Here is an 18,568-nt window from a genome sequence, read left to right on the forward strand (position 1 = left end):
GGAAAATGTAAAGTTTTTATTAATTTTTATTTTTTTTCTCTAACCATTCCTAAATTTTGCTGAAAAATGGAGAAGTACAAAGCTGATGATAATACAAGGAGGAGTCCATGGTGTGAGGTCATCAGAGTGACCTTAGATGACAACTGCCAGACCACAGCATCCCCACCAGCCGTGATCGTATAGTGGTTAGTACTCTGCGTTGTGGCCGCAGCAACCCCGGTTCGAATCCGGGTCACGGCACTTTTAGTTTTTGTCTCAAATGTGGCAGAAAATTGTATTATTTTTGTGCAAAATTTATGTTAGTTCCTTAAGGGTGTGTGTGTCCCATTTTAGCCCTGATGAAGCAACATTAAATTTGCGAGGTCGGAGGTTCTGCCTAGAGATTAGAAGTTTCGCTGTGGTTATCAGGGTGGTAGGGAGATCATGTTTTCTTGGTTTGGAGAACTTCGATGGTTTCCAGAGTAACATTGCAGCTGGTTCTAGGGCTATGGTGGTCGCACAAAAACTGTTAACCCATTATATCACTGAGCTCCCATAAGTGGTAAATACCCCTCTCTACTACCCCGCATCGCCAGCACTCCCTAGGAATGGTACTATCAATAGGGTGTAACAGCTCTGGAGCTATATACCATCTTGTGAGTAACTTATACAAGTTTTCTTGGACTTTAATACATTTGGAGCACCCAGGGGCGTTCTGGAGAATCTGCTTAGTCTCCATCAGTTTGAGAGTGATGTTTAAAGGGGTATTCCAGGAATCAGCATAATTCATATACAAATGAGCACTCAAAATAGAAGCTAATATGTAATTAGTTGGTATTCAAAATTTTACCACCCTTAGCAGAAAATGCTGGTGACATAGACTGTAATGAATAATAAGTCCGTGAATTTCCTCAGCGCGGTCCGTTGCAGAGCATCCACAGGACAGAAGATGGCCGCTGGTCACATGTCCATATCACATGTCCTGCAGCTGCCTGGGCAGGTCATGTGATCAGCACTAAGTTTGGCTGTAGTCGGTTGGTTGCAGTGCATTCAGTATGGCCAGTGTAGTGGTGATGTGCAGGGATGGCAGTTACACATCATTACTATGATAACCGAGCAAGAAAGTCTGTTATATCATCACTGTTAGCAGAGCATAAGTGGTAGGAGGAGTTACTGAGAACGAAAGGATCTTGGGACTTGTAGTTTCCAGTGGCGGCCATCTTGGTGATAACTCCACCTACTTAAGAGAGGCCATAAATTTAGTAAATTATAAAATCAAACTATTTAAGCTCCATTTTGTGACAAATGACATTGAGTATTGTTGTATTCATTTATTTATATCATCATGGGTATTTGTGTCAGACGTTCATATTCTCGGAATAAATTCCCCTTTAAATCTCTTTGCCTTTTCTCTATATACGTAGGGGCTCCATCTATCTACCTAAAAGTGAGGCTGTCATGCCTCCTGGGACCTTAGGAAGGAATTTCCATTGGCTCTGTAGGTATCTCCCTACTTTAAAGGGAACCCGTCATCAGAGATTGGCCAAATAAACCACTACCTGTATGCCATCAAGCAGCTGAGCAGCTTCTAGATCATGTTTCTTCCATGGTCTGGTGTGGTGGCTTCATCCAGAAAATCAACTTTGAAGCCAGGTGTAAATTGGTTTTATGAAGTCATGGAGGCGGAGAGTTTAACACTGAAGTAAAGCTCTCCCTGCCTCCGAATGCCCCCTTCAATGTAATTGATGCTCCTGTGTCGAGGGAAATCATTAATCAGATCTCGTAAAGTCCGCTCATGACATCAATCACTGGGTAGAATGTATTCAGGGATGGGGAGAGCTTGACTTTAGTGTTAAACTCTCCGCCTCCCTGACTTTATACAACCAATTTACACCTGATTTCGAAGTGGATTTTCTTGATGTGGCGACCAAGTTGGGCCACAAAAGAAACAGGATTGTGAAGCTGTTCATCTGGTTGACAACATGCTGGTAATAATTTAGTAGGCCAATTTCTGATGAGAGGTTCCCTTTAAGTACCGGTGCTAACAGGCAGCTGATACTTGAGGTAAGATGTGAGTGTGGTATACCCCAAATCTGTAAATGTTCATAGTGGGTAGTAAGGGATCGCTGTAACTGGGTGCCCAGAGATGCTATGGTATGGTAAACCATACCATATGGAAAGATGGTATGGAAAGCGACTGTAGGGGTAAGTCAACGACTTCTAATAACGGAACGTAGTTAACACGAAAAAGATCAGCTGTTCTTTTGGGGAGCTGAAGAAGTATTTCAGAGAAAACGGGGACTATTGGAAAGCGATGGATGTTTGTGATTGCCTCGCGACTTTGGTAGGGAGGGTGATATTAAGAAATTCTGATTTATCAAAATTAACGTTGAAATTTATTGGGGCTCCAAAGTCTGCAAACAGTGTTGCGATAACTTCTAGGGCTTGGGCTGGGTTAGAAATTATAACTGGTAAATCGTCCGAGAAGGCGGCTGTTTTATGTCTGGTGTGTTGTATCTTATGTCCCGGTATGTCAGGGTCCTGTCGTATTTGCTGTAGTAAAGTTTCCATTACTAAGATATAGAGGTATGGGGAGAGGGGGCGGCCCTGACGCGTCCCATTTCCGATCATAAAGGCCGAAGAGAAGATGTCGTTGACTGCACTCTAGAGCTGGGGGGTCTGTACAAAGAGTTCCCGGCTCCTATGAAGCTGTCTAGGATCCCAAATTTTTCTAAGGTCTTAAACATGTAGAGCCAACCGACCCAATCAAAGGCCTTCTCAGCATCTGTGCCGAAACTGACAAGTGGGGTGCGTGTGGACCTAGCATACTCTATGGTGAAGTCCAAAGCTGATGATAATACAAGGAGGAGTCCACGGTGTGAGGTCATCACAGTGACCTTAGATGACAACTGCCAGACCATAGCATCCCCACCAGTTGGATCGTATAGTGGTTAGTACTCTGCGTTGTGGCCGCAGCAACCCCGGTTCGAATCCGGGTCACGGCACTTTTAGTTTTTGTCTCAAATGTGGCAGAAAATTTTATTATTTTGTAGAAAAATATAACATTTCAAAATGTATGATAATTCCTTAAAGAGAACCTACCACCACAGATCTACCTATAAAGGTAGATCGGGGGTAGGTGGATCTATATGTGCGGTTAGGCCTTTTTACTCCACGCCCCCGTAGCCTCTTTACAAAATTTACATATTAGGGGAATAAAAGTTATTAAAAATTTGCGGGCCATCCTCACGTCCTATAGATCCACCTACCACCCGATCTACCATTATAGGTAGATCGATGGTGGTAGGTTCCCTTTTAGTGGTGCAACCTCACATTCTTGGAATGTTATTGGACAGTGGATGGAAAACAAACAACATTATCAAACAAAGATTTTTTTGGCTTTTACAGAATACACTGCATCAAAAATGACCTGTTCATTTCATGTCATTATGAGAATAAAAGCAATTTTACAAAGTGATTGTATGTTTTACTACTTTTGCACAGTAATTTGCTTTGTATTAACTGGTTTCTGACCACCTACTAGCCACTATCCACCCCCACCTCCATATTACATACCAGTAGCCACCAGTAGCCCTTATTATATTACAAAAGCCATAATTTCATGCCTTTTATTACATATCAACAGCCTTTATTTCTCCCCACCAGGAGAATTTTTTTCTTCCCACCCACCCTTATTACACACACTTGGCCCTTAAAGGGCACCTACCACCCCGATTCTACCTATAAAGGTAGAAGGGGTGGTAGGTGGATGGATGGGACGTGAGGATAGCCCTTTTTTGGGCTAATCCTCACGTCCCGGGTGTCTTTTACAAAACTTTATTACATGTATATGCAAATTTTTTTATGCGGCTACTGGGGCGTGGAGTAGCCGGACATGAGGCTACTAGTCGCGGCTACTCCACTAAGCACAGGCTTGAGGAAACGACGGCGAAACGTGCGTCGGGGTGCTGTGGTGGTGGTCAGGTGACTTCAAACTTTACTGGTAGGCACGTGTGGCCCATATTATGCCCTGTTATGGGCATTGGTAACATTTTTACTACCCATCATGTGACTTTCCTTATGTGCCTGGTTTTTGATATCCCACTGTGGAATGTAATGTCTTGTACTGGTGACCACCACCCTTTTGTGTTGTTGTTTAGGTGGTTTTTATCCTATAGGTCCACATTAAAAAAAATAAAAAAATTATAGCCTGTACAATGTGACATAGAAAATCTGATCTGGATGGCGCCTCCTTCCCTTCTATGCCCGGCCGTGCGCCCATACAGCAGGTTACCACCACATATTGGGTATCCGTGTACTCGGGAGAGATTGGGTAATAAACTTTGTGGAGCCTTTATTCATTTAATCCATTGTAAATGTTTAATTTTCCACCCAAAATGAGTGTATTGTGAAAAAATATTACAATATGCAGATTGCACCTCCATTTTGTTTTAACCCCTATTAAACACCTAAAGGGTTAAAAAAAACTTCTTAAAAGTGGTTTTTCATACGTTGAGGTGTGTAGTTTCCACAATGGGGTAATTTACGAGTCTCACTATTATTTAGGCCTCTCAGTGTCAATTAGAAGTTGAGCAGGTACATCTAAATGCGGGTTTTGGTGATTTTACAAAAAATGCGAAAAATGATACCTAAATTCTAGTAAAATATGTGGAACCTTAAAAAACCATGCCAACATAAAGCAGACATTTGGGAAATGTAAGTTATGAATTTATTTGGGTGCTATGACTATCTGCATCAAAAGTAGAGAATTTAGAACGTTGAAAATAAAGAATTTTTCCAAATTTTTGCCAAATTTAGTTTTTTTTCATAACTAAACACAAAAGATTTCATCCAAATTTTTAAACTAATTTGAAGTACAATGTGTCACGAGAAAACAATCTCAAAATCCCCTGGATATCTCATAGCGTTCCAAAGCTATAACCACTTATAGTGACACAGGCCAGATTTGAAAAATGGGACCGCGTCCTTAAGGCCAAAAGAGACTGAGTCATGTAGGGGTTAAGACCGACACTTTTAAAGGGCCACTGACAGAACAATGGCTCCAGCAGTCATTAGTACAGCAAGGCTTAGTACAGGGGGGAGGAACACTCCTTGCTGTAGTAATAACTGCTGGAGCCATTGTTCTGTCTGTGTCCCTTTAAATATTGTACGGCTCTCGCAGATATGTGGCGCTTATGGCTCTCTCAGCCACAAAGGTTCCTGACCCCTGAGCTATAGCCTCAGTATTACACTGCAGCCGCTCTCCTCGGCAAACCTGCTCACAGGACAGCCTGCCGTGTCACATGACCATGTGTGCTCCGTACTCTCCACCTCCACTATTTGCTGCTATGTAGCATGCAGTCCCATATGGTCTAGCGGTTAGGATTCCTGGTTTTCACCCAGGCGGCCCGGGTTCGACTCCCGGTATGGGAATGTGAAAATTTTTGTTTTTTATTCCTAATTATTTGGTCTTATAAATATATTGACTAAAATATCAATTATGTAATTTGTTTCTGGTTATTTAGCACATCTAATACTCATTGGTTAAATTGCAAAAACATGTGCCCCGTGTGAGGATCGAACTCACGACCTTCAGATTATGAGACTGACGCGCTACCTACTGCGCTAACGAGGCAGCTGAGAGGCCAGGCATCCACAGCGCTAGTGTAGGGTGTATGACCTGTACATGGGAGGAGGATCAGGTCTATGAACAGCCGTGCAGACCCCGATGTGCCAACCTGAGAGAGTAGAGCATGACAGAATGGAGAGAATCTCTGCTATAGTACAGGATACCTGCCCTGCTATCTGCCACAACTACCAGCAGCTCCCATATGGTCTAGCGGTTAGGATTCCTGGTTTTCACCCAGGCGGCCCGGGTTCGACTCCCGGTATGGGAAGATGTGAATTTTTATTTTTTGCATTTTTATATTAATCATTAAAGAGATTTTGCTCTTTGCAGAAAAAACTATTATAGAATTCAGATCACAGTATATATATATATATATATATATATACACATATACACATGAAATAAACAAATATGTAAGTAGAGTCTTGTTGTTTTAGGCTACATTTCTAATAAAATCTTTTTTGCTTTGATACTGGTTCTGTTTCCTTCAGCATCAGTGTCACAGCGCACTGGATTTAATGGGGAAATTTATTTATTTAAAGAATTCTTGTCTTTTATTAAATAAATTATTTTCCTTATTTCTGATGCCAAAAGCATTTTGGGGGTTTTGTGTTTTTTTTCATTTTTCATAGAGTGGAGTTTTAGAAAAATAAATGGCATAGGAACCAAAAAATATTTAGGAAAATTGTATAACCTATGTTTGTGTATCCAAAAATCAATGCAAAGAAAATCCTTGATAGTGGACTTACTTTAGCTAAATTTTATCACAAATCCAGTATTGGTGGGACGACCGGTTCGACAACCTTTGAGTGCGCAGGATCTAAAGGAGTTCGGCCAATATAAACATCACCAAAGTATATTTTTGGGTCACATTAATCATAGGCTGACAAAACTTTTTAGTGTCTGATGCTCCCTCGCCGGATCTATCAGGAGGCTCTGATGCAATGCACGGCGCCACCACTGGCCTGGTGTAAAATTGCACCATAGGCAATGGGAAAACACCCCATGCCAGCCCACTGCGCACCCGACACCACCCTCTTCCCACCCAACCGGCTCTGCACCGGAATTTGTGAATAGATCACGGCTTGTACTCCTGTTTTCAGGTGGACAAACTGTAATACATGTGGCCCTCAGAGAAGTTTTAACTTAAATTTACCATACAGCCCTTTCCCTTCTTGTTAATGGAACAGGAGGTCCCCCTACATGCAACAATCGGTCCCTTCCTTCTCTTTGGATCTGAATGAGATGGCCCAGCACTGTTCTAGGAATGGGGAGATTGGCAAGGTGGCATCCTTGGTCCATCTTACCCTCTTCAGAAAGTTGATAGCTATGATCTGGGACTATGGATGAGTGGACCCCAGTGACAACATTTGGGTCTGGCTTGGACTCCCCCACTGGTAATGCCAGCACTGTGCGGGAGTTAACCGTTTTAAATGTCGCTGGGAAAGTCATTGGTGACAAAATTGATTTTTCTGCCATCTTGGGTAGCATTGGTGCTCTACAATGAGCTCATGGAGAGGGAGATCCAATTCTACCTAAAGTGTTGGCCACTAGCACTTTAATACCAGCACTCAAGCGCCTCATCAATCTAATTGCTGCCGGAAGTTAGCTCCCGTGATTGGTGCTGGGTGATACTATTAAATATGTAGAGTAGGGTCTGAAAGTAATAACCTATCGGCATCCAAATGAAACATTCAAACTATACAAAAAAGCAGGGATGCCCATAATATATCACAAGCTATTAAAACTTTATTGTAGGCAAGTATCAAACGCATACATTTAAAAAGCACTATCAGAGTAATGAGTAATAGCTATAATAAGGTAAAACGCAACAGCAGTAAAACCACCCCTGAGGAAGCCTGGTTAAGCAGGCGAAACGCGTGGGTACCTCTTTAGCTCCCGGTGCCTAGCTCCTACATCTATACCACACTTGTGGACTTGACATTTATTTGACGATATCTTCTTTTACTGCTGTTGCGTTTTACCTATTACTCTATAGGCATGGGGTCTACTGGTTTGTTCTAGCACTGATAGTGCTTTTTAAATGTATGTGGTTTGATACTTACCTACAAGAAAGTTTTCATAGCTTGTGATATATTATGGGCATCCCTGCTTTTTTGTATAGTTTTCTGGGTGATACTAGGGACAGGGTCCTAGTCTGAGTTTGCTACTGTATCCTAGCATTATTTTTAAGTTTAGGGCCATCCCTCCCTGTATAGGCCATTAAAGGCAGTCTCAAGTGACAAGAAGTTGGGACTAACCTGCTGTTCTGTTGAGGTCCCATGGGAGGGATGCTCATGATCCATGGGGGTCCCCATTACTGAAACACCACCAATTAACATGTTAGGAACTTAACTCGTATGTCACAGAAGAACCCATTCAAGTCCATTAAAGACGTTGTGCCAAAGGAAAAAAAAAAAAAAACCTGAAATTTTCACATGTGCATGAAACATTTTATTATTTCTTATTCAGTTAAAAGCTAAACGGTTCATAGAAAAAAATTGTCTATACAGAATGGTCTGACTCCCACCACTGTTCCCCTCGTTCTTTATTTTCTTCACCCCCAGTAAAAAAATTATATTCCAACTTTCTCCCAGGAATTAGAGTTTGGAAACGCCTCATAGGAACTTGCATGGTTAACGCTCCATCACCTAGTAAAGAGAAAGGGACTTTTGTGAGACACTTTGTCCATTCAGATTCTCCAGGGGTCCAGTAGAATATCTCTTCAGGACGAGATTCATCACTTTCGATACCTCCAATAATGTAGATCCTACGTCTCCAAACAACCACTGCTTCAAGACTTTTCCAGATGGGTGGAATGTTAAAGTGACAAATTCTTCCAAAGTGATCCATACAAACACTTCTATTTTGCTCATAATAGGGTGGATCTGAATGTAAACGTCCTAGTCTGGAGTCATAATTTGCGATGACGTACAACTTGTCATCTAAAACAACAGCACCTGCAGTCGAAATCACCACATGGCCTGGAAACTGGGACCATGTGTCGGAGGCTATATCATATATAAGAAACCCCTGATACTGTAAGGATGTCTTATCCGAGCCAGTGTACCCTCCTATGAGAAACAACCTACCTCTGAACTGTGCCGAAACAAAACTACGCAACGGCAAAGGCAGAAAGGAGGTGGAACTCCAACGGTTCTCTATCAGATTGAAACATTCTGCTGAATAAAGTATTCTATCCTTGTCACTTCCACCCAACGCATATAAAACATCTCTGTAATGTAGGAATCCATGTAGATATCTGGGCCTAGACATTGGTGGCAATTCCTTCCATTCATTCTTTATTGAGTCATACACATTAAATTCCTCGGAAACAGAATACCTTTCATCCATTCCACCAGATACATACAATTTGGAACCAACAACTACAAGTCCAGCTCCATCATAAGGACCAATATAAGGAAGTTTTTCCCAAGTGTTTGTAATGGGATCATATGAATTCATGTAATAATCATATTCATCATATTCCTCAAGTACGTAACCCCTTTCTGTGCATACTATCCGCTCGTCAAACATTCCTTGGCGTAAATTGAATTCTGTTGAGTTTTGAGATGGGTTTGCAGAAAGTATATCAACGTTGACACCTGCTAACTCTTCTGGGGTCATAAGTGGGAATCTGACAACCTTAAGGAGCTCTTCAGGAAGAGGATTGTCTTCAGTGGATTGGTATTTCCACCATCGGCATGCAAGGTTATAGATGGTTAGTTCTGATGAGACCATCAACTGGTCGGAAGAGAGGATTCTGGTTACCTCTGAAAGCTCAAGATGGAGGAAGTCCTCTTTTTCAGATAAACTGGCGATGTGTTGGCTAATGCAATTCATAGCTGTGTCCAGTAGGCTTTGGTCATTATGACTACGAGCCAGTCTGTAGATCCGTAAGCAATTTTCATGGTGCATATTTTTGCTAAGGAACCTGAAATAGAAAAGATACAATTACTAGACTAGGGTTAAATATAAATTCTAACAAGGGTGGCAAAATAAATCAATATAAAACCAGCAGCTCTGATAGTAGCACACAGCACAGCTCCAGTTACTGTTGATTCCTTTCCCGTAACCATTACCGAACCAAATTGGGCCTGTGTGGTGGAATGCTGTGAAGAGACCTAAACAACTCCAATGCTGGGAGTCCCTGCCTCACGGATCATCTACTGTCCCTAAAAGGTCAATGAATTTGGTTTGGATTGGAAACTGGCTTAGAATATTGGGTTTGCATGTGACCATTATAATTGGAAAAATATGTCCATAAATCTATCATGGTCACTTGACCAGAGTATAGGTTGTAGTAGAGTGGTCAGAGGTGGATCGAGTCATGAACCTCTGAAGGTCACATACGCAAGATACACAGTTCCTAAAGGATTATTTGTGGTCATAAGCAAACAGTCAATCGGTAGTTTATTGTCCAAAAATATCCTGATAGATTTAAGCAGTATAACCACAAGGAGTGTTTGCTTTCTGGCATCCTCATAAAAATACACCCCTATAAACACCTCCACCGGTGGTTTCGCTCTCCAGTGGCAGGGGTTGGAAAGGGGAGTGCTGGCTTCTGTAAACTAACAGAGGCTTCCAGTGACTGGAAGTGCTGTAGGAGAGTAGACAAGTAACTTCTGGAGTACTGGAGAAGATGAGTAACTTCCTGGACAACATCAACTTTTGTGGATCCAATTGGTGGCCCAAATGGATTACATTACTATGGTGAGCTGGAAAGCGCAACATGATCTCCTCACTGTACACAGGAGGTTCTATGGACCTCATGTCTCAACAGTATTTGAGGCCATTTGATCGGGCATACAACTAGGTTTACAGTTTTTAGGTGTACGATGCTCCCCCTACCTGTTGCACAGATCCTGCAAGGGCCTAATCTGCAGGCGACAGGACACAGTAAACAGCTCCTCTATGTTCTCCATGCTGAGGAAAGCTTCACCAGTATATATAAAAACCAGGATAACCTTCACGACTGATGACGGGATGTCCAAAAGAGAAACCTCACAGCTTTGTGACTCCTTCATTGGACAAGTGAAAAGCGCTCGAAAGTAAGGACTGACTGACGATAGGACAACTCTGCAGAAGAGACGAAGGATCAGTTGGGGCCAAAATAGAATGACCTATAAATGTTTGAATATCCCTTAAAGTTAAAGAAGAATTTTTTTTTTTACTAGAAACAGTGGCACTTCTGTCATGGTTTGTGTCCAGTATGTTTCTTCAACTAAGCCTCCCCCACCCCCCACCTTACAATCCCTTTAAATCCAATTAAAAACTCACCAATAGTTCTCATTTTTTAGGCTTTGTTCCTCTATACAGTATATTGTTTGGAATACAATTAAAACTTCCATAAGCCGTGATTATTTTCACTCCATGTACATACTGTAGTGATCAGGACTTACCGGTGACAAGGGAACCTTTTACCTGCCGTCACAATAGTGGCATCACATAGGATTTCATGCACATACAACTCTCGTAATCCTGATCAATAGACCCAGAAAGAAAGGAAAACATAAATTCACATAAAATGAAAAGACCAACATCATTCTAGAACAGTGGTGGCGAACCTTTTGGAGACAGAGTGCCCAAGTGACAACCAAAACCCACTTATATGTCACAAAGTGCCAACATGACAATTTAAGCAGTAACTTATTGATCCCTGCTGTATCACAGGTTTTAATCGTATTGGCGTCCTGAATTCACCAATACAATAGAAAGATGATGGAAAAATTTGGATTGTAGCTTCCCTCCAGGGCCCCCTGAAGATGAAGAATCAGGAGCAGGAGCTCCAATGACAATCTATCTCTATCCACACCTTCTCGCTCCTCATGTAGTCCTGGCAGCCACATAGCTCTGAGCATGGAACGTCCTAGGCTGTATTGGATCACAGGAGAAAGCCTTGAGTCCCAGCTGGCAAACTATGTTGGAGTGAAGGCCTGAGTGCCCACAGAAAGGGCTCCGAGTGCCACCTCTGGCACCAGTGCCATAGGTTCGCCACCACTGTTCTAGAAGAAAACATGGCCAGGTAGAAATGTACTCTACACGTGGAGATATTAGAACTGCTCTGGGTCATTCAGGATTGATATCTTACCATCAATGATGGCCTTTCCCCGTGTTTCATGGTTGTCCCCATAGTCCTCCTTAATGTGCTGCATGTAGCCGGGTGGTGAGCCAGGGGGGGAATGATCGTGAAGTCTTTGAAATCACATAATAACGTTAATTTCCAGAAGAATCTGATCAGCGTTGGACAAATGTATGCAATGTTAAAGTTCCCAAGTCATAAGGGGGATTCTAGGGGGGAGGTACGAAAATACTGTCTGGGCCAACAATATCAGGCGGGAAGCAATCTCAGTTTCCGAGGGAATAAAAGTCAATGCAAAATGGGAGAACCTAGGGTCTAATTACATAACAAAGTGAGGCCAATCTATCTCCTCTTCCTGGCACACAGGAAATACTTAGTGGGGGCGATGCAACCAACCACAAGGCAGAGTGTTGACCCTCCTTGGAGACGGATTGGTACAGTGGCCATCTCCCACTATTTCCTGTGTGTCGGGAGACACACCATACAGTTGATAATGGTTAAGTTATGGGCCTCAAGGCACGTTCACACATTCCGCTACTTCATATCGCGAGGCTAGCACACAGGGGGTGGAGCTTGGGACGATTGCATATGCGTATCCAGAGAAACGCATGCGATCGGGTTATCGATCACAGGCGTTTCCCGGGAAACTCATATGCGATCGTCCCGAGACTCGCCCCATGTGCGCTAGCCTCGCGTCAACTAGCGGAACGTGTGAACGGGCCCTCAAGTATATTTTTACTGCCCAAAAATACATCCCTGTGCTGAGGATCACTCTACAAAACCACATAGTATGAGATTGCTCAAAACAGGAAATTGAGAGGTGGTTTCCAGAAACCGCCAGGGCCTTGCCCAGCTCGTTAGATCAAAGGAGCAAAATTGTTGATGCCAATTTATTAAAAAAATAAATAAATAAATAAGAGTATAACAGGAAAGTATATTTGGATAGAACTTCTTTTAATAACTGCCATTAGAGGGCAGTATTTCCTCAAGAAGCAACCCTCAAGCTACATGGACATCTGTCGGGGCAGGTCACATTCTTAGTCATGACCTTAGGGCAGTAAATAACCACACATCATTATATTTAGCTGTACAGTGGGTTTGGGAATGTCGCCTGAAGCTTTGGTAAGAGTCATGTGTCCCCTATAGTAAAGACAAGCGAGCAGCCAGTCCTGCTTATAATAATAATGATAATATTTATATATCCTGCAGCGCTTTACAAATCATAGCAGGACATACAAATATAATATTACATTACACAGTACAAACAGTCATATGGAACAACAGGAGTGAGGGCCCTGATCACAAGGCTAATATGGGGAGCAGAACTGTTCTATATGCCCCTGGCAACCAATCAGAGCTCAGTTTTCATTTTCCCACAGCTGTTTATAAAATGAAAGCTGAGCTCTGATTGGTTTCCATGGGACACTTCAACAGTTTTACCTCAGACACTTCTGATAGATCTCCTCCTATGAGTTTATAGACCCGTTTTCATAAAATGGTGACCCCAGTATAACTAGATGTAGGATCCACAAGTTCATTGATCATTCATCATAATACAAAGTTTGGGGGGCAGAGATTTACATTAGATTTAGAGGGGGGATTATGACTGCCATAGGCCCTGGGCTGTATGAATATTATGGGGCCTGGGCTGTATGAATATTATGGGGCCTGGGCTGTATGAATATTATGGGGCCTGGGCTGTATGAATATTATGGGGCCTACAAGTCTGCAATCACTTCCTACATCTGGTACTAGAATCATATTGTTGGGGAATGGAGGATGTTCCCCTTCTGCTGCTGTCAATCTGCAGTTTGAGGACCCTTCAAAAGGTCCTTTAATGGCTCTTGTGTACATGTGTATTGAGAGCAGGAACAGTTAGGTGTAAGAGGATTTCATGGGTGAAAGCCCTTCTCAGGATCAAACTTGGTGGGTGGTTTGGATGGCCATGGGCCCCCTAGGAGGCTTGGTTTCTGGCTAACGCCTAAACCACCTATATTATAATCCACTACTGGCGCCCATAAGGCTTCTTTTACCAGTACTATAAATAATACATCATTGTCTGGACCTGGTGCACATACTTTGGTAACAGCAGGGCATGAAGAGGGTTAAATCACACCCCAGACCAGGAGCCTTAGGGCGCGTTCACACGTTCCGCGGCGTTACGAACGTGACGCTAGCGGATCGTGTGAACGCGCCCTTAGGGGATCCAATGGCAGAGAGTTTTCCCCATATACAGAGATCAGTACTATAAATGATACAAGGCTCAGTACAGATTTTGCATCAAGGTGCAGACGCCCTAAATTACACCATCGGTGCTGGTGGCCGGTGGCATTATGGGTACATAGCACAGCCTTACAAATAGCAAATCCATCAGCCTTTGATTCCTACCAAGGAAAATACTAAACAACCCTAAAATCTGCCATGTAATAAAACCTTTCTGAGCGGGTCATATCATAGATTCTTTATATACCTATAGCACATATGTAAGCATGTATATACATACAAGGCTTTCTAAAGCAAGGTTTGTATAGTTTTACTCCCAAATTTGTAGCAAAAATAAATCTTAACAAATCTACAAAAATGTTCTGAAAATTTTGCAGCAGATTTGTGCTCATCATAACATATAAAGGTAAAGCTCATTCACCTTGATGCCGGATTAATGGACAACTCCCAGGATCTGCACAGCAGGGAATCTCAGAGGAAGTGGTAACTTAACCCCTTATATTCCCCCCCGAGCCTCCAGCTGCCTCTGTGCTGTAATAATAGTAAAGTGCTTGAGGGAAGTCGGGGGAATTCTGTTATGTTGATGGAAAATGACAACATAATTTGTAAAGTTTTAAAAAAGTAAGAAAATTAGGATAATAGTTACATTTTAATTGATTTTATAAAGGTAATTAAAACAAAAAAAAACTTACTGCGTTGGCCGGGAATCGAACCCGGGTCAACTGCTTGGAAGGCAGCTATGCTCACCACTATACCACCAACGCCTGCAGAATGCACATGGGGTGGGAGGGGTCTGTGACTGTAGTGCGCTCTGTAACCGCTGCAGAGGATTCTAGGATCGTGCTCAGCCATTTATCACAATGTAGTTACATAAATACAGGCAGTCCCCAGGTTACATACAAAATAGGGTCCGTAGGTTTGTTCTTAAGTTGAATTTGTAAGTCGAAACTGTATGTTTTATAATGGTAGATCCAGACAAAACATTTTTTTGCCCCAGTGACAATTGGAGTTTCAAAATTTTTTGTTGTAATTGGACCAATAATTATCAATAAAGCTTCATTACAGACACCTTACAGCTGATCATTGCAGCCTGGGACTATAGTAACATCCAGAGAGCTTCACCAGAGGTCACAGTGGGCAGAGGGGTCCGTCTTTAACTATGGGTCGTCTGTAAGTCGGGTGTCCTTAAAGAGGACCTGTCACCCGGTAAGCAGCTCCTAGTGCTTGAACAAACACCACAGTGTTAGAGTGATAGCATTAGCGGAAACCTCCGGTAACGCTATCAAAAACTGCGGCAGCGTACAATGCAGCGCAAAGCGGTCCGATGTATTCATGAGGGGGCGGTCCGGGCGCTGCCTCTTCCCCGGACCGCCCCGCTCGCTCCATAGGCCGGCAGTGACTTTGGGCCACAAATTCTAAAAAAAAGGTGTATCATAAACATAGTGACATCTCATTGAGAAGGGGGAGTGCAGAGAGCGCCAGCAATGATTCCTAGCGCTTTTGTGTGCGTCACATTTTTACGACACAAAGAGGGACATTTATCTGAAGCCTGGAAAGAGTCTCTAGTTTTTTATTATTTTTTTTAAAGGTTTTGTGCTACTTGCTTCGTCTGAGGGTCAGTTTTCATCTGCTTTTTGTCTTCTGTTTTGCAGTTTCCATCAAAAAAACTGATTGAATAATGGATCCATTTCTTCTAGGGGCGGGACTAGAAGTGACTGTCACTTCTAGTTCCGCCCCTGTATATTTCCCTCTAAAAAAATATTTGTATACGCTCACATGTAAGCTAAAATCTCACACTATACACTCATATGCACACATCTATATACTTATATACATATATTCAGATCATTGTCCCTTTCTAGTGTTGGTTTCTCTACTCCTTACTAGTCCAGGGAGGTCATGAATTCCCCCACTGTGCAACTAATAAAGGATTATATCATCTTATACACATACAGATCTTCATTCCTTTATACAATGTTATACACATACACATTTATACACTCATACACACACATTTATGCACAGATACCCTATATACACTTCCCCAGGTTACACAGTAGGTAGGTTTGTCGGAACTGTATATTTTATCATTGTAATCTCAGCCAGAAATTTTTTGGTCTCTGTGACAATTGGATTTTAATAATGTTGGGTTTTCATAAGAATCAGGATTAACAGTAAAGCTTCATTACAGACACCTGTGATAACTGTTCTAGCTGTTTATTGTAGCCTAGGACTAAAGTACAGTAACTTACCAACATCCAGAGGTCCTTTTGTAACTAGGGGTCGTCTGTAAGTCAGGCGTTCTTAAGTAGGGGGCCTATATACACATCTTATACAAAGTGTATATCATTCTTAGGGTCATTTCACACTTTCGTTCCTTTCCTCCATTAAAAAAGTAAAGAATGGAGGATTAACCGAGGTGGAGGTTTAACATATTAATGAAAAATCCCATTAACATCAGTGTAAATTTGATGGCATCAGTTATGTTCCTTTTAGGCAGGAATCCGTTATCCATGCGTTTTCTGGAGTGGAATAATTATGCAGGCTGCGGTACTTTTCCTCCACTTGAAAGAAGCACATGGATAATGGATACCTGCCAAAACTTATGATAACGGATGACATAAAATTTACATTGATGTCAATGGGATCTTTTAACTGATACGTTAAACCTTCATTCTTCACTTTTTTAACAGAGGGAAGGAACGGTAGTGTGGATTTAGGCTTATACACACCACTGTATACACACATTACTTATACAAATACACTGTAATGTATTCCCATCACATATGCACACACTTTTAGAGCATATACACATCACATATACACACTTACATACAATACCATATACAGGCACACAGCAAATACACACACATACAGTATATACACATACCACAAACACAAAGAATATATACACACACATAAAGCATATACATATGACATATATACACACGAATATAGAGCATATACACATCACATATACACACACATATAGAGCATATACAAATCACATATACACACATATAGAGCATATACACACATATAGAGCATATACACATCACATATACACACATATAGAGCATATACACATCACATATACACACATATAGAGCATATACACATCACATATACACACATATAGAGCATATACACATCACATATACACATATAGAGCATATACACATCACATATACACACATATAGAGCATATACACACATATAGAGCATATACACATCACATATACACACATATAGAGCATATACACATCACATATACACACATATAGAGCATATACACATCACATATACACACATATAGAGCATATACACATCACATATACACACATATAGAGCATATACACATCACATATACACACACATATAGAGCAGTTCAAGTAAAGAGGAGGGATTCCAGTCTTGTTGTTCTTCTGTCTCCTCCTGCAATATTTCTTATCTGGACTGACTCAGGTGTGTAGTGTGGAAGAGGTGCACTGTTATATACATATTATGATGTACAATGTGCAGCATAATATGTATATAACGATGCACTTCCTTATTCCTTTGGGGGCTCAGGCTGGATGCCTGGGCCCCCTGACACTGTGGCTCCTTTGGCTGCTCCCTCTGTAGTTGAGCCCTTGATTTCTTTCCTTGATTTAAATAATCCTGCAAAGGTGTCCATTGGTATCTGTTTTTTACTTTATTTGAGCAGAATTTGGAATTGATTCTTTGCTATTAATGTGTCCGTCCAGACATCTGTTTAAAGGAAATCTAGCACTAGTATGAATAATAATAAGAATTCTTTATTTATATAGTGCACACAGATTACGCAGCGCTGCACAAAGCATGGCAAATTGGTCCCTGTCCCCGTGGGGCACACAATCTAAACAACCTACCAGTATGTTTTTGGAGTGTGGGAGGAAAGCGGAGGACCCGGAGGAAACCCACGCAAACACGAAGATGGAGGATTGTAAACCAAGAATACTCACATACTGGTGTATGTAAGGGTGTGGTCACATGTTCAGTTTTTCAGATGCAGTTTTTGATGCCTAAACCAGGAATGGAGTAAAAAGTAGGAGGAGGAGCAGCACCTTTCAAGTATTTGTCTCAACCCATCATCCTTCCACACCTGCTTTTGGCTGCAAAAACTGCATCTGAAAAACTGAACGTGTGACTGCAATCTAACAGCTATAGAACCCGGAACCTCTCTGACTCATTTGCATAATTTTTAAAGCCTTTTTTGTAAAAAAAAAAAAATAAAAAAAAAAAAAATAGTGGGGCATAAGAAGCTAAAAAAGAGCAGATCCTGCTATACAACTATTTTAGCGCCAAAAAGCCACCGATTTACAAATGATAAATGTCCCCCTGCCCGTCTAACATTGAAAAATGTTTGCTAATTCTCCACCTTTTTGTATTAAGCGCTCTGTGGAGTTTCCATTTGGAAAATCTGCAGCCTAAAACAGAAGCAGTGGAGTGTATGGGATTTATCCGAATGCCCTACACACGCGGAGGTGGAATTTCGGCTGCAGATTTATGACTGACAGTGACATTTAATTAAAAATGCCCCCCCCCCCCCATATCGCCAAAAAATTGCAGTACTTATTCGGTGCTGTAACCATTCAATATTAAAGGAAATCCACAAGAAGGATCCAGGTCTCTAT

General features: G+C 41.8%; 1 protein-coding gene and 3 non-coding genes across 4 annotated transcripts; 1 reads left to right on the forward strand and 3 right to left on the reverse strand.

Moving 5' to 3' along the window:
* Positions 1–168: 168 nt before the first annotated feature.
* On the forward strand, positions 169–240 carry TRNAH-GUG (transfer RNA histidin (anticodon GUG)). Its single transcript has one exon. It is a non-coding gene; the product is annotated as a tRNA-His (tRNA).
* Positions 241–5,541: 5,301 nt separating this feature from the next.
* TRNAM-CAU (transfer RNA methionine (anticodon CAU)) lies at positions 5,542–5,614 on the reverse strand. Its single transcript has one exon. It is a non-coding gene; the product is annotated as a tRNA-Met (tRNA).
* A 2,425-nt stretch (positions 5,615–8,039) lies between these two features.
* On the reverse strand, positions 8,040–14,438 carry LOC140128055 (kelch repeat and BTB domain-containing protein 8-like). The gene is made up of 5 exons (XM_072149420.1): positions 14,335–14,438; positions 11,700–11,803; positions 11,011–11,089; positions 10,460–10,687; positions 8,040–9,542 (listed from the first exon to the last, which is right to left on the reverse strand). Exons 2-5 carry the CDS (start codon positions 11,761–11,763, stop codon positions 8,114–8,116), a joined length of 1,800 nt encoding a protein of 599 aa, XP_072005521.1. The 5' UTR covers positions 11,764–11,803; positions 14,335–14,438; the 3' UTR covers positions 8,040–8,113.
* A 167-nt stretch (positions 14,439–14,605) lies between these two features.
* TRNAG-UCC (transfer RNA glycine (anticodon UCC)) lies at positions 14,606–14,677 on the reverse strand. The gene has a single exon. It is a non-coding gene; the product is annotated as a tRNA-Gly (tRNA).
* Between the last annotated feature and the right edge of the window lie 3,891 nt (positions 14,678–18,568).

This window comes from Engystomops pustulosus, chromosome 4 (assembly GCF_040894005.1).
Source record: "Engystomops pustulosus chromosome 4, aEngPut4.maternal, whole genome shotgun sequence".
In the NCBI taxonomy this organism is placed as follows: Eukaryota; Metazoa; Chordata; class Amphibia; order Anura; family Leptodactylidae; genus Engystomops; species Engystomops pustulosus.